The sequence below is a fragment of the Anopheles maculipalpis genome, chromosome 3RL (assembly GCF_943734695.1).
Source record: "Anopheles maculipalpis chromosome 3RL, idAnoMacuDA_375_x, whole genome shotgun sequence".
Classification (NCBI taxonomy): domain Eukaryota; kingdom Metazoa; phylum Arthropoda; class Insecta; order Diptera; family Culicidae; genus Anopheles; species Anopheles maculipalpis.
In genome coordinates, this window is record NC_064872.1 from 63399949 (window position 1) to 63426270 (window position 26322).

Consider the following 26322-nt stretch of genomic DNA (forward strand, 5'->3'; position numbering starts at 1 on the left):
GCAAACAACATCAGCTCAATGATCGTTAGTGAAGACGCTGATGATGATGATGATGAAAGAGGAAATTTTCTTTCATCCGTGAATGATTTAAATCGAGAACCGTTTTGCTAAGCCACTCGTTGGTACGGATGGCGAGATTGTGTGTGTGTGTGAGCTGAGCACGTACGCCATGTGAGATGAATTGGGTGGAGTGCCATGGTAAAAAAAGATGAAAAAGAGAACATGAAAACTGGTGGAACAATTTTTTGTTCCCTCACTTGAACCAGACACTTTCCATTTTCCCAGACCAGACGAACGAGCTCTCCTTAAAGTCTATGGGCTTCACTTGTTTTCCCACACTCAAGCTCAAGCGAATGGGAAGAAAAGTCGAGTGGTACAGGAAAAACCACTTCGCGAATTCGCGTGAGATGTTAAATCGCGAGGAAGGAAAAAAGAACGCCCCATGTGTGTGTGTGAGTGAGGTCGACCGACAGCACCTCCCCCGGGCGGCATTGTAAAGCGGTTCTTGAGAGGCTTGCTTGGGGGGTTGTGGGTGCTTCCCTTTGCTTGTTGCCACTTCGTCCAGACGTCGTCTTCGATTCATCATCGCTGCAAGCTAACTTTGTCCGCTGGTGTACTTTTCGTTTTTCCTTCCTATTCCCCCCCCGTTAGCCCAAGAGTGTCATGGACAAGGCACCGTTGACGGTATTGCTTTTGATCAAAATTAAATTTCATTCCGTATGCACAGGCCTTCACAGTGGACCGGTACCGGTGAACTGGCACAAGGAATGGAGTTGAATTAAATAATATAGACGGTGTATCTGAGCACTGAACCACCTCCCGAACAGGCACGAGAGCAAATATTTTATGCAAACGGAAGCAATACTCGAAGTTTTGGGTGCTTGGTGGCCGTGGCTGGGGTTGAGTTGCTTCACAACACTGTGACGACACGATCGTCGTGTGACTTTCTTCACTTCAGTTCACTTCAATCTTCAATCTTCAAAATGGAACGATTTGGAATCAGGGAACACTGTGCGGTTGAATATGGTCATATGATCAAGTAAATTGTAGAATTTTTACTTGTTGGTTAAATATGCATCAATTTATGGCATTCAATGGTGCTTAAAGAAGGCAAGACGAGAGCTTCTCATTGTTTACTTAACAAGAATAAACCTTGAGCATTAGTATCGTTGATTAGCCACTGTTTAAATTACATTTTCAAGTCGTTTTTGAAGAAATTACAGTATCTCTATTATTGCCTGGAGATTTGTTTCTCTCTTTGTGCTCTTTTTTCTCAAAAAGCCTGGCTCTATCATTTTTGACTCAGTTTAACCTTAGCTAGATAGTCGGTTCTGCGTATGAAGAGTCGGCCCTGTCTTGATCGGTGCAATAAGTACAAAATGAAGTGCCTAGGAGCTTATAAACTGTTCCAAGAGCTTTTATACTGGTTAGCTACAATATTTAGTAAAAGCAAACAGTTTTCTGGTTGCCTTTAAAGAATCGATTATGAAGGGGATTTAAAATTTATAAAACTGGTTTAAATTTTCCAAATTTCGTTAGAAGCTAGCTGAAGTTTTCAACTATAAAACATAATTTAGTTTAATAATCTCATTCATCTATGTCCCTCTTTTCACACACTGTGCGATAAATTGGAGATTTTTTTCTCTCTTATTTAGCTGCAGTCTACATTTTTTGGTTTTCTTTTGCTATCTGAATAGGTTCCAGAATCTTTTTTCAGATTTTTTTTGTGTGTCACAAAACAGCAAAAAAAAAAGGAGCATAAAAATCGTCCCCGAACATTACTCTTTCCTGACGACAGACAGGCTGGTTAAGAATTCCTTTCTTCCTGTGAATTCCTGAGTGTTCGCTACGCTTTGAATGAAGCCTGTCACAAAACGGAACAGCATTTTCATCCTTGATTCTTTCCTTTCGCACACTTTCAACCGGATAGATAACTTCCGTGTTTCGAAGCGGATGCGAAGGAACTGCAAGCACCGTAAGGAGTTCATTTTATAAATTCATTATTTTTGCACATCACTTCCTTTTCGCGCACATGGCTTTACCGAGCAAGGCTGATGAGAGTGAAGCATTAGACAACATCGCTTGATCCGATGGGATATCCGATGGGAACCGCGAGTGGTTCGGGCGATGAGTCGATTGTCATTCGTAACAGGATTTTACTTTCGTGTTCTAATGAGACTGACAAGCAAGAAAACACACGAAGCAAGAGTAAGAACGCTGCGAGAGGTTTCACGCGTGTCGTTTCAAATTCACACAGCATAGAGCTCAGTTTAATCCTTTTTCTTTTTCAACCACACAATGGATTGTAAAATGGGAATGCTGCCGAAAATATGACGACGATGTTAACAATTCTTTTTCATGACTTTTCAACTCCCGAATAACGAACGGTTCAACATTCAATTTGTGCCGAAGAAAGATCGTCAACAAAACGTTGCGATAGGCCAACGAAATGCTGCTTCAGCTTTCCTCAGCTAGCAGCGAATGAATGGCAAAATACAACACTTAAATTGCACTTTCGAACAACGAATGATAACGGTTTGGGGCATCAGCAAAAAAAAAAACTCAAATAAAAAAGGTGAAAAATGCTATTCCACCGTTTTTGTTGTTGTTCGTCGACTAGAATGAGCGGAAGTTTTCCATGTTTCGGCGAATGTTTAGCACATCTGGCGGAAGAGGCACTTCCAGCGCATGGTTTTTGTTCCACCACAGGGATGTCAGCATAAATATTGTATTTCGTGACTCAATTCTTGTTTCGTTTTCGGTTTTTTTGTTTGAAGTTTTGTTTGGTTTCTATTTGGCAGTAATATTGTGAATACAGTTTTTACGTGCAGTTCTCGTGATGTCCTAGTGGAATAGCTATATTTTATTGCACTTTATATAAACTTGAAATAGAAATTGATTGAGAGACATTTTTAGGTTCAGTTTAATGTAATTTGTTGTAAGAGACAGTGGCGCCGGTCTTTGCACGGCAGGACAAATCCAGGTTCAAATCCCATCCGGACCGTTTCCGCGTCACTATACAACTAGTAAGCCACTCAATGGCTGGCGTGACCTTAGAAGGTCGTTAAGCCAAAAAGAAGAAGCCGATACAGCTTGATTTGTGTTTGTCTCGTTTATATAACTTCTTTGAAAAAATATTACGATTTGTTTCTTAATCTGAGTAACTTATTTAATTCAATTTTTACTTTAGTATGTAATAAAATAAAAGTGTTTTGAAATATTCGTGCTGATATTTTATTTCAAACATTCAACAGACCAATTAACTGTCTAATGATATAAACAAGGATAAACTATAAGCAACTACGTCGAAAAACCGCAACAAGCCCAAAACATGCAATGGGAACTCATGTAAACACACATGTACACACGGTAGAAAACGTAATTATAAAGTTTAATTAAAAACTTATATTCACTTCCGGTCACTAGCAGTGGCCCCATTTTGGAAGCTTCCGTTGCTGGCAGGAACGGACAACAGCGTACATTAATCTCCGCTGCATCGTTCTAATGACCTGGGCGCGTCAGGCGCGTCGAGCAGGTGATTAAGAGAAAAAAAAACAGCAAAAATGGTGGAGGAGTACTGGGTGGAAAAAAATGCAACGGAGGTTATCCGAAAAAAACAGATTCATTTTCACGCATATGAGGTGTAGGGGTCAGCGTTTTTTTTTCAGACCTCCCTAAGGATATGATGTAAAGTTTTCATAGCACCCAAAAGAGCAAAGTAGGACGCAGAGACCGGATGACTCGATCCTAGCTGACGCCGGATGTTTCTTGATTCTCGCTAAATCATGCTTCCCGTACCACACGTCATGGAGGTCATTTTTCACGCACTTTGTGTGTGTGTGTTTGAAGAAAAAAATGAGGGAGGAAATAAGATCGGATGAAAATGGTGAAATTTAATAAACATTACATCCGTTTGAGCTGCTCGAGGGCTGGAGAGGTTCGTGTTCATGAAAATTGTAGTACAAGGATCATAAAAGAGCACGTGCTTTGGAGCACCAGCCGGACATGTTTAGCAGCTCGAATCAATGTTATCATTTAAAACAACGCAAGCAACAAACTACTTTATGCTGTTAAAGTTCTCTTTACAATTGTCGTCCGGGTGATTTTTGTACGTCGTTCAATCAATTTGCAGTAAGGGTAAGGGAAGCAGCGAGGTAACCATCTGCGACCAATGGTTGTGCTACTACAATTGTACAATGTTTGACATTAGTACCTCGGTTTCTGAGTTTTGTTCGGGCAAGCAGTCAGCATGAGAAGTCTGCAAAGACACACTTTGAAAAGTCTGAAGGTGGAAAGCGAAAAACGAAAAGGAAATAATCTCCCACACACTGGTACATCGAGAAATGGGACATTCCTGAGCGTTCACCACCGTTCGATGACTTTGTGCAGCTTGTGGAGCACAGCCGTTAATGGTGTACCAACTTCAGTTGGATCGGTGTGTGTAAAGCGATACAATGTTCGCTCAACAGTATCTGGCAATGAGACATCAGATGCATGAGTTTGCAGACTGTGCTGAAATATTAATTCGGTAAAAGGAAGGACAAGCTCTCACTGGGGTGATGGCAAAACAGTGACAGTGAAAAAGAAAGCTTGAAAGGGTGTGTTCGAGAGCATGCTGTAACAAGCACAATTTCTTAGAGATGTTAGATCTTTGGTAAAGTATTTGGAGATACATGGCGTAAAATCAATCCGTCGGTGTCAATATTTTGTTAAGTAGTATTTTTAAAGCACATGTTGTCTTTGCGGGAACAATGCAGTCTAGAGTTTATTTTGTCTAGACTCATCGTTTGGAAAAAGTTGGATCATTGTGTTTTCCACATTGCTTTAAGGAAAATTATTGTTTTTAAATAAAACGCTACTTTGGCTACACTTCTGTCTGAATCATAGAACTAGGTTATGGTACAGACATTTTACTGATAACCGTGGAAGTTGGTGCAAAGGCCATTCCTTATGCCTTTGTTAGGATTGCTCGCAAGAAATTATTTCAATTAGAATTAACTACTAGAGCCCTAGGATTTGAATGAAACCAAGTACAATGCTCCTATAGCAGTGAATCGATAGTCACTCGAGCTTTAAGACCAAATTATTCTGATGGTCGTTTGAAATAGTTATCTAACCATGAGCTGGCCGGATCATTGATTGATCTAGACATTATTCGAAGCAAGTTAAGACTACAGAATCAAACCACAGAAAGAGAATAGTATGGCTTAGATATAGCCGAGTCTAGTGGTTTCATGGTCGGAAATCTAGATAAATTACAGTCACAGTATTGACACATTTTTTATCCAGTCTGGATCTGCTCCTAAACTTACAAGTGTAAAAAAGCACATTATTTTGTAGACTTTATAATCCTTTCCGTTTTCTGTTTTTGTTATGCTCGCATGTCAAATAAAAGACAAGCAAGAGCCACAAACCTACTATTCATTACCATTTAACAAACAAAAATCCTGCTGCGCTCACTCATTTATGACTTCTTGACCAATATTAAGAAAAGTCTTTGACTTTTAATTGAATTAATGAAAAATATAGTTATAGTTTAAGAGTGCTCGAAGGAACGGTGGTGTAGGCGACAGTGGCACCGGTTTTTAAACGGCAGGACCGAGGTTTAATTTTCATCCGGACCGTCTCCCCGTACTCTCTTTTGGAATCCCGGGTTCTTTGCTACCACCAAAGGCCTCCGTCAGGGAGATCGGCTCGCCTGTCGCCTATTCAACTTGGCACTAGAGAGGACCATCCGTGACTCGGAGGAGGAGACTTCGGAAACCATCTCCCTGACCAAGAGACGGAGTTGCGCGCTATGATGCTGGCGGCCAGCCGGTCATTCTACAGCCTGAGGAAACATCTCACCTCAAAAAACCTGTCGCGACGGTCGAAGCTATGATTGTATCGTACCTTTATAGTCCCAGTACTCACAAACGCCTCTGAGACATGGACAATGTCCAAAACAGACGAAGTCCTCTTAGCCGCGTTCGAGAGAAAGATGCTCAGAAGGATCGTTGGTCCCGTGTGTGTGGAAGGACAATGGAGGAGCCGCTACAACGACGAGCTATACGAACTGTATGACGACCTCACAGTCGTGCAGCGAATAAGGCTCGCCAGACTCCGATGGGCTGGCCATGTTATACTGTAAGTAAGTAAGTAAGTACCCCCGCACTGACTCGTAGAAGGTCGTTAAGCCAAGAAGAAGAAAAAAGGTGCTCGTCTGTGAATCGGTAGGCTTACCAAAAGTAGGTAGGAATACAGTTGATAGGTAGGAATCTGGACTCACACTGGTCCCACTGGTTGAAACATCTATTCTGAATGGTTTGTTTTTGTTATTTATGTAGGACGGCCAGGTTGTATTGTTATTCTGATGGTTAATTACATCCAAAATCTGCTGAATGGATATATGAGTTTTGCATCATTAGCGCTTTAGGATTTGCACTTTGTTTTAAGGACTATTTTTCCCAAATCCTCATCTCAAGACGTTATATGCATTATTATACATAAATTTCGGTCCCTTGACTAATCTGTCCTTGTCTGGTCTCCTCCAGGCTCAACCGCGATGGCCAGACTGGATAGTGTTTAACGCAAGAGTAACTGTTGCGAGAGTAGACCGGTGGCATCGGTCTGCACACGGCAAGACCGAAAGTTAATTTTCATCCGGGCCGTTCCTCCGTAGTGAGGACTGACTATCCAACAATCATTATTATGCCAATAAGAAAATATTATTGTGACAAAATTACTCTTGTGGAAAATTGTGAAAATCCCTTCCAAAAATAATTGTACGTAAAAGTACTGATCCTTTCAGCAAACTGGTTGCAAGTTGTGGTAATAAAGCTCATTAGCTTTAGCGTGGAACCAATTATAGCTACGACAGCTGCTAAGTGTGGAACAGCTTATGAATATGTCTGTGTATTCAATCAATTCCATCCCTATGAGGCGGTAACCACTCCTCGAAACCACTACATTATATACTGTTTACTTGTGAGCTTAACTAACTCACGCCTTTACCGGGATCTCTAATTATTTACTTCTGCCGACATTACCATCAGTGGTTGCGCTTAACCATGAGCGAAAAAAATAACTTTGTGCACTAGAAAAAAAAATCTTCTTTACGATTCAAACCATGACCTATACACACTGCTAGGAAACACATTAAAAAAGCTTTTTACCACCCATCACCATCAACACCACTAATAGCAGTCACACGATTCATTATAATTACTTACTGGTAGCGACGTTCGGTTACAGTGCGTTTTCACGATTTCCGGATAGCCGTAGATCTTCAGGAACAGAAACGTTCCCTGGATGATGAGGAAAATGAAAATTAATTTTGACATTTATTATAGCGCCCGGTGCCGTCACCCTGCGGGCACACGGCTGTATATGCTGTATTGCTGTTAGAGCACTGCCGGCCGTTGTCCGGCTGGTCATTCCACGCTTTGCTGATCGACACACCCACACACAGACACGCTATTGCGCGCTGTTCCGTTAGAGCTGCTGTTTCCTGCCGCCACTTACTGATAAAAAATTAAGTTTTATTTTTCACTTTCACTTTAAAGTCTTTGCTAGCAGTAGCTGGAGCTGTTCACATAGGGAAAAGTTAATCAATATAGGCAAACAACCCGATATTTTAAATACTCAACAGGGTGTACAGCTTGATGTAGAAGTGTAGATACACGTGGCATAAAATGCTGTTCTGAGCTGAGATCGAATCAACAATGTTTAATAAGGCAGAATTTCTTTTCGAATAAATGTCGAAATTTCTTTGTACACTGGGGACACATTCGTGCTAAGCTTGGATTCAGAGAATTTCTTCACATCGACCTGTCACGATTTGTTCGGTAATTTTGTCCCACTCAGTAGCAATGCGGTGTTAGTTTTCCATAAAAAAATTAACCTCATATAATGGGGGATACGTCAAGACCTTTGACATCTATCTGATGTCTGTCACATTAGTGGTAAGTGACATCCAACCGCTACTGGTTTCAGCTACACTCGAATTTTTCCATCAATCAATCACGATAATGCACTGTGATTGTGGTCAACTCAGGGCAACTATTTTGATGATTCATTAATTAACGTTATATCAGGCCACTGCTTTGCCGAGGTAAGTTAGTTGGTTTTGCACTTTTTATAGAGCTAAACATAAAATTAGTGTTCAAAGTTTTGAAGCCTTCATGCCTGGAAACGAAAACGAGCTCAATGAGAACACAGAAATGAATTGAGAAGCGGTGCTCCATGTCAACTGGTTTTGCATGTCAAACGCTTGAACCTTGAGGACAGTTGTATGAATAGTCGCGTAATAATGCTCCTGGTTTAATCCTGGTTTTTTGTTTTCGCTCCCGATGAGACAAGTGATAAAAAAACCGGAGGAAATATTTGCATAAAATTGCAAAACTGTCCTTGAACGCAATTAAACTCTCTCTCTCTCTCTCTCTCTCTCTCTCTCTTTCTCTCTCTCTCTCTCTCTTTCTCACTCTTCCCACTACTCATCTCACTACTCTTACGCTTTTATGTTTTATGGTAAAAGCTGGACATTGTGGAAACGAGTCCATTCCGGTACTGGCAGTATAAGTTTTTTGTTTAGTTTTGAATCATTTCTCGGAACTCGGGAACCACATAAAGCGTGATGAAAACTTTTCCTTTTTTTATTCACCAAACTAACCATTCAACGGTGCCCATTTCTCTTTTCACTGCATTTGTTTTGCTTTCCCCGTGCAGAGTAGGGAATTAGAATCAGGTGCCTGTTTTTTTTTTTTTTGTTGCCTTATTGTTGTTCCTTGCCCGGTTATGCGTGTCCTATAACCTCTTTTTCAAAGTCCACTACTGACAGAATGCAATTTCGCAATGGCATAACGTTTTCGATGCGATCACACCACCCGTGAGCGAACAGCTCGAGCAGCCCGAGCGGAGGCCAAGAGGCGAGCAGGGAAAATGAGGAAAAAATATTGGAAAGGCAACAACGGGTCACGGTCCGGTCCGTCCGCAACATTGGCTGAGAGCGTTTGTGCGATAAATGTGTAAAATAATGCAAACAACCTATCGGGCCCCAACCACCGTAATCGTTTCATGATCGTTTCAGCTTTGTACCAAGTGCAAGTGAAAAGGAACAGGTGATAGGACGGTTAGTGCATGAAATGCACAAAACATAATATGTGTATGCGTGTGGGGTGAGGGTATGTGTCGAATGGGAAGCGTAAATATTTGGTTCTCCCGTTTGGCAGTAGCAACATAAATTGCAAAAAGCGAACCTGTTTGCCGTACGAGCATGATGATGATGATGATGATGCTATTGCTACTGATTACAATGACGATGATGATGATGATGGTGATAGTCAAATAATGAAACGCCAATGTCTTTGTTGATTTTCCTCTCCGGGTGTTCGATTCTCTGTAGTACTGTTGTGGCGGGCGTTAGAAGTTGGGTAGTCAACAGAAGCGGCACCAGCTGCTAGCATTGGTGCAAAAGGGATTTAGCTTTATTGAAGTCTTATGTGTGTCTATATTTGCCCATGCATATGAGCAAAAAATGTTAAAAAAATGGCAGGTATACGCAAGATAATAGGAAAAATAGTTCATTGTTCTGGTTACTTTTGTTGTTGCTCAGAAAATCAGATTTAAGTTCTTCGGTAGATACTTTCATGAGTATGCCCCTATTGATAAATACAGGCATGTTTCATATTGATTTGCATAAGATTATTGAATATGTTTGAGAAGTTAGTTTTTGATATTGGCTTCAAACATCGTTATTAAACATTAAATCGTTTTCTTAAAGCAGCAATCAATCAGCACATTCTCCATTTCTGCGGTAATAAATTGCAATACGACGCGAATGTTTGCTGGTTTTAGATCAGTTTTTTGTTAAATGATAAAACTATGATAGGTTTAGGTATCGTAGGTTGGTAAAGGGTATGTCAAATTTTTAACAGAAAATCATTTAACCATCCGCCAAACTGTCAGATTTTTATTGAATCTCCCCTTGCACCAATAGGTTATTATCACCTATCTAAAGCAACAGCAGCTTTCATAAGTCATCATCAACGTGCTACGTTATTTATTGTAGTATATTCGATTGGTTATGTTGGATAATATGTTATATCATGCCCAAGTAGGACAGTCATTTCAAAAGTTATGCGGAGTATTTACCAGGTCTCGAGGTTTACTAGGCTTCAGGGATTTCCAAAAATCCCTAGTTGGTTTTAAGCAGAGAGCTTTAACGACAAATACTGCATTGTAATTGTTTGTTTAATTTTATAATCACTAACCACGACGATGTTAAGGTAAAGTACTAATAAATAAAAGATTGATTATAACATTTGGAACAAGATTTTTGTCTTAAGGTTGAATATGACTCTATTGGACATAACATTGGTTGTCTGCGTGCCACTCACGTTTGTGCAAATTATTCCGATTGATTAAATATAAAGCACCCGAGCCTAGAGCAAATAACATGCAACGGTGAAAATTAGCACATTCTACACCCCGTTCGGCGCACGCAACCAGTACTTGGTAAAATTCGCATTTTGGAACCTGTCACATTTCGCATGTGATTGAGAGATTGAACCACCCGGTTCCCTTTGGTTCTACATTCGGCTTCGGAACTCAATCACTGTCACCTTGCTTAAACTTCATTTGTCATACTCGCACGACGCAACATTCCAGCAGAAATGACGAAGAAGACTTTCAATAACATATTCATAATCGCACCGTACGTATGATCCACCCTCGGCCATCGCAGCCATTTCCCACACGATAATAATATATGCAGCAATGCTTCAGAAACAATGTCACTAAATTTTGGAACGTTTCCGGACACTCGGGTTGGAAGTGAAACACACGGCTGACTGCACACCAGGATAAGTGCACAGCTGCATTCACCGTACAGGGAAGTTTCGGGTTTGTGAGATGCAAATTGCGTAGTCGTTGTTTTAATGGGTGTCCCACATTCGTACACAGATACACAAACATTTGCTTAATGTGTGACAGCAGTTTGTCCCACAATCACGCTACAGAAATAGGAGAGCACAAGTGGAAATTCGGGAAAATTAATTTTCAATCCAAACCACCGAAACCGTACGTCCGAGGTTTTCGGGCAACCCGGTACGGTGTACACACTGAGGCGTGCGTCCTAACGTTTCTTGCACTACACACGGAGGTTTTTGAGTGTGTCCGCACTGGTTGACCGCGACCAACTGGTTTTGAACGGTCGGCAAAACGCACCGTGCGGTACCAAAATGTCGGCCTTCCTGACGTCACTGGTCGTGCGTGCGACGGATTGAGGCAGGTCTGAGGTTAGAGGATAGCCGTAAGTGGCACCCTTGTTCCAAAGCTGGCACACCACACTACCAGTCAAGTGTTCAAAAACAATTGAAAAGCCGTCCAGCAGAAGAAAAAAAAATACCATTAGTCGGTCTGGATGCACTCCGATGCACTGCAAACGTCAGAATGGCAGCATTTCTTTCGCTTACGGGATAAAGTGTGTCTACATGATGTCTACACACGCACACCCCGGACACTCTCGCACAGACTTTCTCAATTGCTTCCTTTGGAGATATGTTTATGTGTTGATTAAAGTGTGCGTTCGGTGGGCGCGGGTAAGGCGGGTAAGGTGACATCAGTAAACAACGACGGGTGATGGACGGGCCCACACTTGTGCACTTGTGTAGACATCTTTAAGAGATACGCAGGGCGTAAAGGCGCGTATGCGAAGCGCAAACAAAACATTCGTTTGGATAATCAATTCGATTGCATTGGATGTGTCGGCTGCCACTGCCGGTTGCCAGTGGAGTGTATGATCGTTTTGTATGTGTGTACATTTGTTGGGTAACAACCGGCTCGCCGTATCGAAAACGCATTGAAGCACGTATAAATAGAAATCTCCATCGCAAGGAATTGGCTTCCTGACGTAGCGATGGTTCAATGGTCCGCTGTGCAATGTTTGTGAGCGGTACTTAAACACTGTCCAAAAGCTATCCGCGATAGTTTATGAGATCATAGATCGCAACAATATGTTTCTAGCGATGCTGGTGTGCTGGTGGTAGGTAGTATTTGTGTCCAAATTCAATAGTGTGGCATCAATAGCAGCTTGTACTTCCACTGGGTGGATTATTGTGGTCGAATGGAATGAAGCATTCGAAGCGTACAAACTTGACAGTATTATTTGGTCTGCACTATTCACAACAAATGGCACTGTGAAGATATCTTCGGTCGTAACTACACAACTGATTGGAATAATATTGAATATTCAATTAAATTTATGCCGCCAAGAAGAAGTAGCCTCCCATCCTCCAACACAGACACGCACACAAAGTTGCTATCCATTGTTCTTCTTAAGCTTATGATAATGAATAATCAACGCTCGGGTTCAGAGATCCAGAAATCCAGAAATCTTGTACCCATCAATTAAAACCGTTGCTATAAGGTATCCCGGGAAACGATGCTTTCTTGGAATCAACTGAATCAAGAGCTTCATCGTATCGTTTGTCAATTCGTGCCCACTGCTGATTGATATAAATACGCCCGTACGATAGAGGAGGTTGGAACCGAACGACAACAACATTCTCCTAACCATAAACCCTGTAAAGTTGCTATATTAAATGAACTCATCAACTTCTCGGGAAGCGCAAAATTGGAAGTCTGAGTCTGGGGGCTTGTGCCCTGGGACTGTGTGTTTAACCGCAGCCAGTCAGTAGTCAGTAACAAGTGTAGGATGGTTTCGCGTAAGTCATAATCAATCGAAGTCTACCGTCTTGGAAAGAGACTTCGTTTGCACTACGGCATAGCGATGCTTGTGTAATTCTATCACATTTGTTGACAGTGAGGATGGGTGTGTGTTCCTCTCTTCTGTGCGTATAGAGAGAGTGTAAATACATACGCTACCGATTTCACTTTCCCGACAGGCTGAAGATGTGGTCGCGTGCTGGAAGATATCACCAGGATCACCAACCAACGTGCTCACCCGAACCGTGCCTAGGGATGCGTGCGAACGTACTCGTTAGCATTAATTTACTATCATCATCAATGTACCGTGCGCAATAGTATATGTACGACTGCATGTTGTCTGGTACAAACGGAAAAGGGCCACTGACAACGGTGAATCAATTCAGTTAGCCCTCGATGCTATCGACAGCTGAGCGAGGTTTAAATTTCTTGGATTTCTTCTTCTGGCTGCTGGCGTCTGTGAATCGACGAGGACCTGCAACGCTGGTAGCCGATGCGAATGGCAAAACCATTTGACCGTGTGTATTGTTCTGGCAGTTGGGGGCAGATTATCGTCCAGCTGGTTTGTTTGTGCATTTCAATTTATCAAATCAGATTACACACACACACGCAAACGCACCCATGCTTGGCCGTGCATCGGCAAGCGTCTATTATGCTTCTTCACTAGCTTGTCTCAACGAAAATGGTGCTAGGTTAGGTTCCTCCGTGAGAGCATTGGTGGAGAGGCAGAAGAAATTGATTTATTCCCGTTCGTTGATTTCTTAAGCACCGGCCAATGCAGAAACGTTGAACGTATATGCACGTACCGAAAGTGCACGCATCGTCGTACGGCTACGATGGCGACGACGACGACGACGACGATCGAATAAATCTTTTTCTCCTGCCAATGGGCTGCAGTGAATCCGGGAAAATCCATTCCCATCTTCGCATTCTGGTTTATGTTTCCCCATCCAATCTGTGCCCTGTGTTTGCCGAATGCCTGTCTTCGATAGGATCGCTGCACGAATGAAACGAACGTGACCGAAGGCTTGTGCGAAGGATGAGTTTGTTTTAGAATTATGGGACGGTAGGATAATAGAAAATGATCGATCTGAGCAGGATACAGCAAGGGGTTGTGGTATCGATATATGATACAGCAACAAAGATAGCCATTGCGAAAGGGAACGCAATATTGTTTGTTACCACCGGCAATGACAGAGATGGTATTTGACAGCATTGCCAATGTCCGATGGCTAATGAGAATCGTATCTTTGCTGGATCATAATTGATGGTCAGTGGCGTTTTTGGATCGATTTTTTATGAGGGGATATCGGATTGCTTCGTAACAAAGAGTTTTGATGGTTCAGATATAAATATTTTGTGTAGCTGTTGTTATTCAGAATTTTTGGTCATCAAGTTTTGGGAAATGTTTTGGATTAGTCTCATTGATAAGTGTGCATTGTCTATGTGTGGCTGGTTTTTTTTAAGTCTTAAGCTACAATCAACTGTAAAAAATGTTGAGCCAGGACTTGTACACCTGATATTTTGAGCCTGATCATACCAAAGATACTATTTGCAGGATCATTTACTTTCAATTAGTAGTATTTAATAGTACTTTAATGCAAAAAATATGTATAATTAACCCTCTTTATATCCCCGTGAAGCTTGTCGATAAAGTTAATTCCCTATGGTTTCTCCCATACACAATCTAACTCGAAAAAGAAAAATTCTAAGGATTACTACAACCTACAAGCATTAGTAGACCCGAAGCAGTCACCAACTCTGGAGAGTGAGAGAACTTCTGAGGGTGCTTCCAATTTTTTAACCCGCACACCATTAGTGACCATAAGCCCGAAAACTGTAGTGTAGTAAACCGGCAGCCGACACAAAAGTTAGACAGCTAACGGTTGTTTGTCAACGGTGGTTGACACGTGCCAACGTGCGCATGAACGCAGCTTTCTTTTCCTTCTCGGGTACCACACAGCACGGGTTGATTGCGAAAAAATCAACCATCCGTTTGTTGCTGGCGGGGGATGCTGGTGGGCGGTGTGTTGGGGTGAAAAAGTTTATCCCAAGCGACCGTACTTAATACGCAACTGAGCGCACCGGACCTCGCTCGTTCATCTGGTGGAACGAATGAACTGCGCACTGTGGAGTCGTCCTGTGTCCTGGTGGTCAGCAAGAGCTGAGAAAACCGGGGCTTGTGGAGGCCAGCGTAACCTTACTTCAAGTGCTTTGTAAATATGGTTGGCCTGATGGAATTATGCCCCAGTCCCTGCTTCAAGGTGAGTACAATTCCCGTCCGGTGCGGCGCTAAGCGTAACTTCCCAGGCTGGAAGATGTGTTCCTTTTATCCTTCAGGGCATTCGGCTCGAGGGAGGGTTAGTTGTTGGTCTTGAGTAGATGGATAGATGGGTTCAAGAAGACCATCAAGAAAACATTACACATTTCGGGAAATGTTGCGAGTGGACTAAGGGACAGTATGGGGAAAACGGATGAGAGCTTTGCTTCCGTTTACCTTTTTTAGTTCTGGAGCAAGAGCGAAAAAAGTTTTATTCCTGTCGATTCTAGCCTCTACCATCTACCTGACATTGGTTCGGTTGACACTAATGCTAGAATGCGTGGTTTTTTTTTGCCTCATCCTCCTGCAGATGTTCATATGCTCGGGTAAGTCCATTCGTTCCGGGATGTTGACCATTTACAAGATAATTTCACGGAAGTCTATCGAAAGGCACGCAACTGTTACCCAAAGTCGCGCACATGGTAAGAGATTCCAAGAAAGCACTGGATCGATATTATCACGAACCGGAAACAAACAAAATGGTAACCACCACAGATGTCATCCCCCTCTATCACTTCTTCCTCTCTACTTTTCTTTTCCCTTCTCTCATCTAAATTGTAACATAACTGTCATGCGAATCATCCAAACAGATCCATAATTCCACCAATGAAGTTGTTTGCGAAGACGCAATTGAATAGTAGCGGCGGCACTTTCTTCTTCGTGCTCGTTATGATCGTGAATGGAAAATTGCTGTAGCTCATAAAACTGGTAGCACAATACACCAGGCCTGTGTGTCATAAAGACACACACACACAGAAAAAAGCGGCAGAGTAAAAAACTTACTTTCTCAATTGCAATAAATGCCAAAAAAGATGGCCTCGTAATAACAATCGGCTGATAATATTTATTTTCCAGACGGGCGTTTTTTTCTACTTTTCTTCATCCCGATGTTTCCCGACTTCAGAAAATGATCGTGCCCGGGGAATGGTGCACAGCTGGTGTTACGTCGTAAAAGTTTTCCTCTCGAAAGTCGGAACAGAACAGTGAGGCAAAAAAAAAAAATCGAAATCTTCTGCTTTTTCTTTACAATTCTTTTTTCTCCGTTCTTGAGTTAGTTAAAAATTTGTCCCATTTTTCGCTCTTCTTCAATGCGAATCTGATTGAGGCTCTGTGTATGTTTGTGTTTGATACACTCTTCGCTTGCCAGGATATCGAGGAAGGGAATCTCTTTTTGCTTCCCCATCACGTGACGTTATGTGACTTCCCTTCGCATGAGTGTGTTCTTCTCGCCATGCATTTTGATGCGATTTGGATTCCATATGGCAACGGGCACCGGGTTTCACCATTACAAAAAAGGATCTGTGCCGGTGCTGGGCGTGCTCGATAGAGCACATAAGTGTGTTGCTTCGGCGCTGTGAAGCTCGCTGTCACCGGATACATTAGTCCACGAGCGACGAACCGAACGGCTAGTTGAAAAGCTTGGTTTAGTATTAAATTTTTAAACCCATCGCAATCCGGCGGAATAGTTTGCCGTGCCCATTTCCACACATACACACACACATATGCACAACCGCCCGTGAAGTAAACGAGGAGCCATTTTTTGAAAACTAAACCGGAGGACCATTAGGATAAGTTTTCGGTTCGCTTTTACCGTTGCTCGGGATTTTGGTGTTTGCTCGAGCCGGCATGCTGTGTAGGCCAGTCACATACGCTCACAAAAATAGTACTGGCAGAAGTGTCGTATTTCTAGGAGAGCTTTCAGCATCTACCAGCTTCCGAAAAGGTCAAGATGTAACGCTTTCGGTGCCGGGCGACATGGAATCGATGTCGCTGGGGAGACAAAAAAAAAGCAGAAGAAAGCCAGCCAGACACTTTTTGCTACACCGAAACGAAGACAAGATAACGACATGAGCCGTAGGACTCGGTGTGCCCAGTGCCGTCTGTCTCGTCAGGATCATTTTTCCGTTCGAGTTTTCTGGATTAGCTGAAAGCGAGAAAAAGAGGAAAAGAGAAGCAAGGGACAGCCAACGACACAAAGGGACACAGAACGGTAGCCCAAGATAATTTGCTCGTTGTGCTGGGCTACGGATGCTTTGCTGGGTGTCGGTGTCCATCGAAGCAACGGCATCGAATGCCAAAATTTGTATCCAATCGACTTTGGGTCGGTAATATGCTTTCTATCGGCCAGCTTATCGATGCACGGTGCGCATTTCGAAACCGGCGATTCGGTGACCTCTCCTTTTTCTTTCCTTGAAAGACATTTTTGATGAGCCGTTTCGTTATTATGCAAAACGATGTTTTATTCAACTGATGTGGCGTGTGAATGATGATTCGTTAAGAGATGGAATCGTTTGTGAAGTTCGATAAGGGCGCAATTTCGATGCAAACGTTTTGGGGTGGAAAAATGCGATACTTTGTCTGTCCGAGCTGTATTCTGTTGTTGCTGTGTGGATGGTTTGTGGGAAATGATGCTTTTGATTCGTGCATTGTTATGAATGAATTTCAACAGGACTTTGTTCTGTGAATGGGAGTGATTGTTGACGGAAGGTTATTTAAAATTAAATGCTTTTTTTCTGTAAAACAATGCAGTGAAATTCAATGCTTTGTTCACGTCTTAGGGTTTCAAGTGAAACAAATAAATGTGAAGTTTAAAGAAAGGAATTATAACTCAGAAAGAATTTTCATTGTTTTAATAAACTTCTTGGTGTATTGGAAAAATATGATGTACTTTATGAAACACATCGCATTATTTCCATCATTAAAATTAAGCATTGTATGATTTAACCCGCTTGAAACATTGCACACCTATTCTTGTCTCGTTTGAAAAGAGATTTCAGCTTAAATAGAATTCATGCAAACTCAGTAAAGGCTTCAATTATATGGCAACTAATTTCTTCTTGGTAATGAATTAGATCATTTTACAATAAATTTATTACTCTGTTGTACTGTCAGATTCGATAAAAATTATAATAATAAGATACGATAAAAATTATGCTATTCTCCATATTGAAGTGGGTGCGCAGAAAACATTTCATAACGCCTTAATTGATGCAATCTGCACAACTCACAAAGGCACTTTCATTTTATCCTTTCCCTGTTAGAAATACTTACAATCCTATAGTTGAAATCCTAACCTCTTCGGTTCTTCGGACATCTTGATTTGTTTTTCAAACCATCGATTTATAATCTCAGTTCATTATCAGCTTGTTGAAAAAGCTTGTTTTAGCTATTTCCATTCGCTATAAAGCTAGATTGAAGTGTGGCATTCGTTTGAAAATTTTCAAAAATAAAACAAAATTTCATGAAAAGTTATTTTCTTATGATTTTGTAGCTCCTCCGTTATTCTTAATGGCTTCGAAGCTCCACTTGGACATTGCAGTAAACTTTTTATAGCATTCCGTTATGCTTGCTTTGAGCTCCTTTACATTTCTGAATTGCCCCCCATTTGCGTAAACCTTGGAGTACATTATTACGCAAAGGTTTTCGATAAGGTAACAATCCACACTACAAGTTGGTCACTCAAAAATGATGATTTCTTTCGAACCAAAACAGACCTTCGATTGGAATGATACAAGAATAGAGACACTTCCTGCTGGAAAATAGCCGATTCATCTGAATAATTGTCCAAATAAGGAATCAAAACATCTTCGAGAAGCTCGCAGTTCGTGATCGAGTTCATTTTCGTAGATATCCAGGAGATGGGAAGCTTACAGTTGCTCGAAAATGCTCCCCAAAAACATTACCGTTCCTTTTCCAGCAAAGTCTCCTTGATCGAACCGCTTCGTGATTTCTCAAATACCAACAATAGATGTAATAATCACAATCATTTTAATTGACCTTTTTTCATTAGAAAAAAATTAAGTCCATTCATTAGTCTAGTGCATGTGGGTCTGTGAAAACTTCAATCTATTGACTTTATGTTGAATTGTAAGCTTGGGTTTTGGCGTGGGTTCAGTCCATTTTATGCGTGAAGATGCATTGAACACACAAATAACGGTAAATTTGTGCATTGGGAGATCGAGATCATTTACTTAAAAATTTTCAAACAAGTTTGTTATCATTTAATGAACTTTTAATGTTTCCAGTAAAAATTTCAATAAAAAACTTATTTGTTAATGTTATTGTTTGAAACAAAACCACAGGCTATTAAAAATATCAAAAATATTGCCACTTCATTGAATTTATTAAAAAAGGAAGAAATTTTCCTTTAAACGTATTAGGCTGCCGTTCTTAATTGACTATAGCAGCAAAAGAAGTTTTTTCGCCCAATTTTAAGCTCGAATTATCCAAAACTGATTCCAGCCAGTAACACTGAAGTTTGTATTGAATGCAAAATCAATAGCATTTCTGTTCCATTGGGTCATTTTACCCTTCCCTTACGGTAATTTTCCTAAACCAAATCTAAGGTACCGTAGGCATTGATTGTGTTCCAAATTGGTGTACTGCTTACCTTTACCAACCCCTCCCATTAACCTGCACCATTCGGTCGCGGTACCATCGATGAATAATAATTAGTAATCAAAAAGCTTCTATACTCGTTCTCAACCCCACCACCGCAAGATGCCCACCTATACACCCCTCCAACAACAGGAGCACAGGTGGCTAGAAAATAATCAGAACTACTAAAAAGGACGACCGGAAATGGGATTATACGTTCGCTTAATTGTGCCAGTGTCAGTGCTCAGTGCATGGCTGGGGATGGCAAAAGATGCTTCCACACAACACCAGCTCCGTTACCGAATTACATCTGATTTTGGGTCGGCTTCATTATATTGAATATTGGAAAGGGGGCATCGAGCGTGTAGTTTCTCTGTGTAATGCCACTCGTTCCGAGTTTGTTCCGGTGCTCCGGCTCGTTGGTGACTCGTTGCTGTTGTACATCGTCTAACATGGATGTTTCGAGGCTACATCGACAAAGGAATCGGAAAGAAGAAGCATCTGATAGGCGTTCAAACAATAGGCGCTTTTCGGTGTGTGAAATCCACGAGCTTCCGTTCACTTCCTTTACCCCAAGTGCGCATGTAGCGGGAGGGGAAGTAATGTGCCATTTTGGTGCTTCCGGTGTCGATGTTGCTTTGTGCGCCACCGACACACAGACACACGGTAATTGATACGATCTTGTCCGAAGTTGTTGCTCGGATGGATTAGGTTAATGACGATGATAATGCCCTTTAGTTGGGTCGGTTTCTGTAATCAACTCCACGTTTGTGCATGGGTTATGTTTTCATGGAGGAAACTAGACCTTGAGGCTTAGTGTTGATTTTCACGCTTTGGAATATTTTTCAGAAATATTTAAATATTTTGACGAGTATGTTTACTTTGGGAGTCAATAAAGTCTGGTGGGATTGTTTTATGATCCAGTAAACACATGATTGAATTACAATTTATCTACGCTATAATCAATAAACGTGTACACGGTTTCATAAATTTAATCCCTTTCGTCACCACCAGAATAGAGCGAACGTTTAAAACCCCATCTTTAGATCCATCGTCACGCTAATAAATCAAATAATCACACTTTGTCAGCTTGATTGCACCGACGATGCAGACGAGTTGCTTTCTTTTCTTCACCCTCAACCACCCCATTATTTTCCCCTTGCGAGTCCTCCCACTTGTATGAGAAAGATTTATTCATCTTCATTGCATGCAAATTAGTTATCGCTTTCTCAGCTCGTCGGCTCTTTGTCGTGCGATAGTTTCTTCGTCCATCCTTCAGCAACGCGTATTGGTGTGGCGGCACACACGTCAATCAAAATCAAAATCCAATCGCTCTAACAGGATACACAGCGCACGAAGCACATAAAACCCCAGTTCACTACTGCATCTTTCTTTCCCCTTGTTTAGCTGCTTTATCCCGGTCCGGTGTTCCATTCGCGTAACATGTCGCGTCAATTTTGTAACCAAATCCGTTTCCGTCCGCCAATCACGTCACGTCATTTATCATTTCTGCATGCTTCTTCGGTCGATAGTTGCTGTTTTTTTTTGTTGTTGCTTGTAACCGTTTTGCGACGCACATCGCACTGGTTGTAAACGTTAGTATTCGTCTTCGTGGCACACTGGTGACAGTCGAGCTTTTATCCATGCGATGCCGGGGAAATAATAATTGATTGTGCAGTGAATTTTCCCTTTTACGCAGTGATGCAGTGCTTCTGGTTGTGGTGAAATCGTTGCAGATACACGTGGTGGAAAGCGATGGAATGGAAATATGAAGTAAAAGCTTGATGTGTGCTAATTTTGGCATCCGCTTGGCTTGTTACAGTGATGAGGTTGTGCTTTCGGTTCATTTTGAGCTGCAATCTGAAGGTTAAGGTTTGTTTTCTTAAACATTTGTCTGAATGGGGCCAAATATTTTGCCAGGATATTTATGCTTTCCAGTCAGGAATGTAAATCAATATGATTATTATTCATAAAGGTAGCTGTGGCATGGCAAGCTTTATTATTTACGAACCACCAGGCGTCTCCATTGCATAGTAAGGGGAGTAAGAAGCTGAGATCTTGTATAACTTAATTTATTACACCCTAACAATATGTAAATTTATTCGGGCTCAATATTGACGATTCATAGCTGATTAAAAAAATATTTTGTTGATAATATTTATTTTTATTTATAATTAATAATAACGGTCCAGTGCCGTATCGTTCACACCGCTTGTGTTGAACAAATTCTATAATCATATTGATAAGGCATTTCCTCCTTACTCCTTGCCTTATCCCGGGCATACTCGGTTTTTTGTTGATAATACCTATAATAAATTTTAAAATCTTATTTCACCTGACCTATTTAGCTTTGACTTTGCTTTTTACGTTGTAAAATTATTTAAATAATTCTTGAAACAAATTTTGGCGTTAAAATGCTCAGAACCAAAAATAAACGTTAATTTGATACAAAAAAAAAAAAATAGAAAAACATGCTGTTGTATAATGTAAAAATGCTTACATTACAGCAGTCATTGTCACAGGTCCACTACCGAGGACAAAGCCAACTGTTGCAATGCGATGGAAGAATAGCTTTTTTGTCGGATGTATCTTTCTATTGAATTGGCTTTTAGCTTTCTGCAAAGCGAAAATGACTCAGCAAAACAACCCTCCCAGTCACGTTAAATGTTGAGTGAAAAAGGAAACAAAAGACTAGTAGCTTTACTAGTTGAAAAATGGTTAGCATTCAAATAATACCCTGTTGAACATAAAGCTTCCAATGATTGAGAATGCAAAAAAGTCGCTGGTAGCAAAGAAATAAGCCTTTACTAAGATGCAAAGCCGATAGAAGCAATGCTTCTTTGTAAGCAACCGAAAATTCAATCATCTTAGATACATTTTCACTCGTCACAACCACGCCAACTCACGCGAATTATTTTCTTCAATCGTCTACGAAAAAAAAAAGAAAAACGAAAAGTGACATACATTGCCGCATACAAAAAAGCCACCACCCGACGACGAATGACGAGTCATCTGCAGATCACTTTCTACGGAACTGTTAATCGACTGTAGAGGGAGACCGCTTTGTGCTATCTGCGTCACCCGTGCCTTCCAACAGTTCCGTGTACTGCACACTAAAAATGGTTCTAAAGGTGTACCAGGTAGACGAATCTGACTTCCGGACGAGTCGATTCGTGTGGCTGATATATTCAATGCAAATGATAGCTCAATGGAAAACGACTTCGTGTGGGTTGAGTTGGGCTGGCAGAGTGAAGCACTTCGGCCCATTGCTTTTTCAACCCGGCAGCCAATTCAGTGTGTCAGTGATGGTGTAAGATGTCCTCTCTTTTGGAAAAGGCAGTGTGGATCGTTTCTACAGGAAAGGGTCGAATAAAATAGCTAGCAATAGAGTGGTAGCAGAGAAACGAAAGCTGTGCCCTTGGATGATGATATCGCACAGTTTATTAAATTATTCCACATCATATCAGCCTCTCCATTCGGTGCACGATATCCACCACCACGGGGCGTACCGGCAAACGGTTATAATGCCTCAGCAGTAATAATAACGGGTAATAGTGGTTGTAGTTGCGGTCGTAATAGTCGCCCCGTATCACCTTCCTGTACGTGAAAGTTTCTCCCATTCGGTACGTGAATCTGTGATCGGATGCAGCAGTAGTAGTAATAAATATTGTAATACTTTTATGGGTTGTACGGAGTGTACGACACAGGCTTTCAGGCGAAAGAGAACAAGTTTTTTTTTTTGTAAAGCACCGAGAAGACATTTTCGCTATCGGGGTGTAGCGTGACAGCGGTTTTGAATGTTTCTGACAGGGTAATGATTTAGTTAATGTGCATGCTTTAGAGTAGCAGTTGTTTGAACATGGTTTCCCATAAAAGAAAATAGGTTAGAAATTTACAGAATACGGTTAGTTGGATGGTTTTTTGCGTTATAGTTTTGGTTGTACTTTGTAGCGTTATAGATTGGTATTAGTTGAATTTTCATCGTATACCAAGAATTTTCTTCTTTACTGTTCTAACCGTAAGCTTAATCCGTAGGTGATGTCAGCTTTATAACTATACTTTGAGCCCGAGCAATGTTCCGGATGGGATTCTACCAACGGATTGTTTTCGTTTCGCTTTAATATTTATTGACGGTGTAGTTTACATGCTTTAAAATGTTTCTTAATAATTTTCTGTTTAGCATCCTTTCTGTTGTAAAACTTTTCGATACAAAAATGCTGCCTCAATGTGCATTATAAAGCAGCTGCATCATGTGTAGCACCGTTCTGACCCGTTTTCTGCACACAAACAACTTCAAAGTCTGCTCCCACACTACAGCTAAGGCCTCAAACGTCAAAAAACCGTCTGGCCATATTTTGCTTCCGGCAGCTTCCGGTACGATGTTGCAAATTGAAATAAAACTTGACTTAAGTCGTTCGTAGCGTACCGGTCCACACCGGGTGGCGCTTCTTGGCAGCAGATATTTACACTACTTATGACAATATTTTCCCATTTTTACTCCCGCCGGCCGAAACTCTTCATCGTACGTGCGATACATGTTGATACATGTGTGTAACGGTGTTTGCAGTGTGTGTTTGTATGTATGATTTGGCTTCCTCGGCTGGTTTTGCCCGTTTTTCCAAGCATTCAAATATTTTTGCTCTAACCGCCACCGGAAAAGTGTGACGTATGTGTGGCATTGTGCACTGTAGCGGGAAAGAGATCGGCTCTAGACTACCGTACCCAGCGCCCTGGGGCATACTGACACAGAGACTTTTGTGCCGGTACACACAAACACAATCAGTCAGTCTGAGAAGACGACACGCACCTTTGTTAAAGAGTGAGTAAGATAAAGGGCAGAAGCTAGAGCACGAGTCAGCAAGCAGGAGAAATATCCTAAAGGACTGATAAACGGATGCAAAAAAAGAAAACAGTTAAACCTTCTTCAGCACAGGTTGTACAGAACAGAATTTGTTCTGTTTTATGCACTCGACAGCGTGTATGGGTCTCGAAAAATGAATATTTAAATACTCTTCGGAGGGAATTTGTTGCCTTGAAGGTACTGGAGTACAGCGCTGAGCCTACTTCGGTGCAGACATCGAGTGTGCGTTCCATCACCAAACCACTCGTCCATGGGTGGACCTCCCTAGAAGTTGAGTGTTGTTTTATCGTTATTTGAATTTTACCGCCTTTTTGCACATAACGGGCCAGTTATCGGTTTCGTAGAAGCAAAATCCGGTGCCTTTTTAGCACAAGACATTCGGCGAAGATGGCATTCCGCCGTTGGTAAATCTGTTACGGGCAGCATTTCGGGGGAGCAGTTTCCAACAATTCCCAAATGAAAAATTATGTCCAACCGAACAGCAGTTTCCGCTTACCAAAGACTTGTTTTGGGTGTGGTTTGATTCGATGCAACACGGCTTAGAAGACGATCGCTTTCAAGACTAAGAACACACAAAAAAAAAAAGAAACAAGCAATTCCCTGTGTACCCCGAAAGTCATTGAAATCTATTCTTCCGATACGGACGGCATTTCTTAGCATTCCCATTCAAACAATCTTCCCCGAAGTTGGCCCAGACTTCAGGGCAAAGTTCGGTGCGGAGTGGTTCTCCAATGTTGTGATTGTACATTTCGTTTACTCGAGAGGATAACTCAACGCGCCCGGAGTGTTTGGGGTGGAGTACCCGCACCCGAAAGCCCGGAAATGGAAGTGAGATAAAGTTGAAGACTAATGGGCAAACTGTAAATCGGTTCACTTTGCACGTTGGCACGGGTCCGGAAGGCGAATTTCGGCTCCGAAAGGCAAGTACCGAAGAAGCTCCAGTGCACGGGCAGCAAAACAAATGTGCCCGGTTGCTCTGGTGTGCTGCTCTCTTGTGTCATGCTACAATTTTCAATGTAATTCCGTCCTGTCTTATTATTTTTGCTTAGTTTTTGCTTCGCACAGTGGCTCGTTTGCTCACTTTTTTGCCCCGTACCACTTAGCCGCGTGAAGAAGAAAGGAATGGCAAAAGTTACGAGCTACGATTTTCGGGAAGGTTTTATTTTGCTGCTGGTTGGTTGGTCTTCGTGTGTCTTCGAGCAGTCCGGGACGGGGGAGAATATGTAATGTGGGAGATAATCCGTGTAAGAAATTGCATTGTTGAAAGAAAGTTCTGGAGATGATATCACTTGCAAGCGATCGAACGGACCGTTTCGTGCAGTTGTGGAAGTTTTGCTCGAGTCAGTTGTGGCGGTGCTTCGGTTTAATGAAAAACTAACATTTTCGGAACATTGGCGTAACTGGTGGCGTAAAACCACAGCCAATGGGAGTCGATCCACTGGTCCGATAACCGATTCGGGGTCTGGGGATGGCAGACGGGTGGTTTTTGCGGTACGCAAGACGAACTGGACTGACCGTTCGGGTTGGCTGTTGCTTAGTGATGTGGTTTAAAATAATTCGAAAATTAAGTGAAGGGCGGAGACGAAAAATAGAGAGTGAATGGCTTTGGTGGACTGTTAATTAAATTCAATTTTGTTGACAGTGAAAATAGACAAAATAGTAGGTTGAAGTAAGTGTTTTTTTGCGGGAAAAACTAATGTAAAAGAGTTGATAAAGAAAATGATGTACATACATCGTATTCTACAAAGAACAACAAATAAAAACATGCTGCATGTACAAGTACTTCCAAAAAGTGATGCGATTGTTTGATGATTTTTGTTCAAATGTGATCCATTGCAGACATTTAGGGGCAATCTACGAAAACTAACTAAGAGCAGCACTAAGTGTTAAGAAGATTGTCAAATCCATTTTTTCTGAAGGTAATTTGTTTTCAGAATACTTAAAATTTTGCAATGCAACAATTCGTACGAAAAACCAATTGAAATACAAAGAATCAAAAGGAAATAACTGCTATTGTATCTTAAGAATAGCTCTGTAATATTTGTTATACTTTCTAATC

At 41.5% G+C, this 26322-nt stretch overlaps 3 protein-coding genes across 12 annotated transcripts in view; 1 reads left to right on the forward strand and 2 right to left on the reverse strand.

Annotated features, from left to right (window-relative positions):
* LOC126563129 (coatomer subunit zeta-1) overlaps positions 1-26322 on the forward strand; it is a 558371-nt gene that overhangs the window by 127236 nt on the left and 404813 nt on the right. Inside the window, exon 5 of one of the 3 annotated variants that reach the window (XM_050219751.1) lies at positions 25938-25947. The exons of the other annotated variants lie outside the window; for them this stretch is intronic. The gene's annotated coding sequence lies outside the window, so the exon portion shown is untranslated. Of the gene's footprint in view, positions 1-25937; positions 25948-26322 lie in introns of those variants that run through there. 3 annotated transcript variants of the gene reach the window in all.
* LOC126561377 (trafficking protein particle complex subunit 11) overlaps positions 1-26322 on the reverse strand; it is a 411048-nt gene that overhangs the window by 75059 nt on the left and 309667 nt on the right. The window lies entirely within an intron of this gene.
* Positions 1-26322, reverse strand: part of LOC126561459 (collagen alpha-1(XVIII) chain) — a 191481-nt gene that overhangs the window by 65763 nt on the left and 99396 nt on the right. For 7 of the 8 annotated variants that reach the window (XM_050217618.1, XM_050217620.1, XM_050217617.1 and 4 more), the window contains exon 4: positions 7212-7286. The exons of the other annotated variant lie outside the window; for it this stretch is intronic. In XM_050217618.1, the coding sequence (XP_050073575.1) occupies positions 7212-7286 (75 nt within the window). The remainder of the gene's footprint in view (positions 1-7211; positions 7287-26322) is intronic. 8 annotated transcript variants of the gene reach the window in all.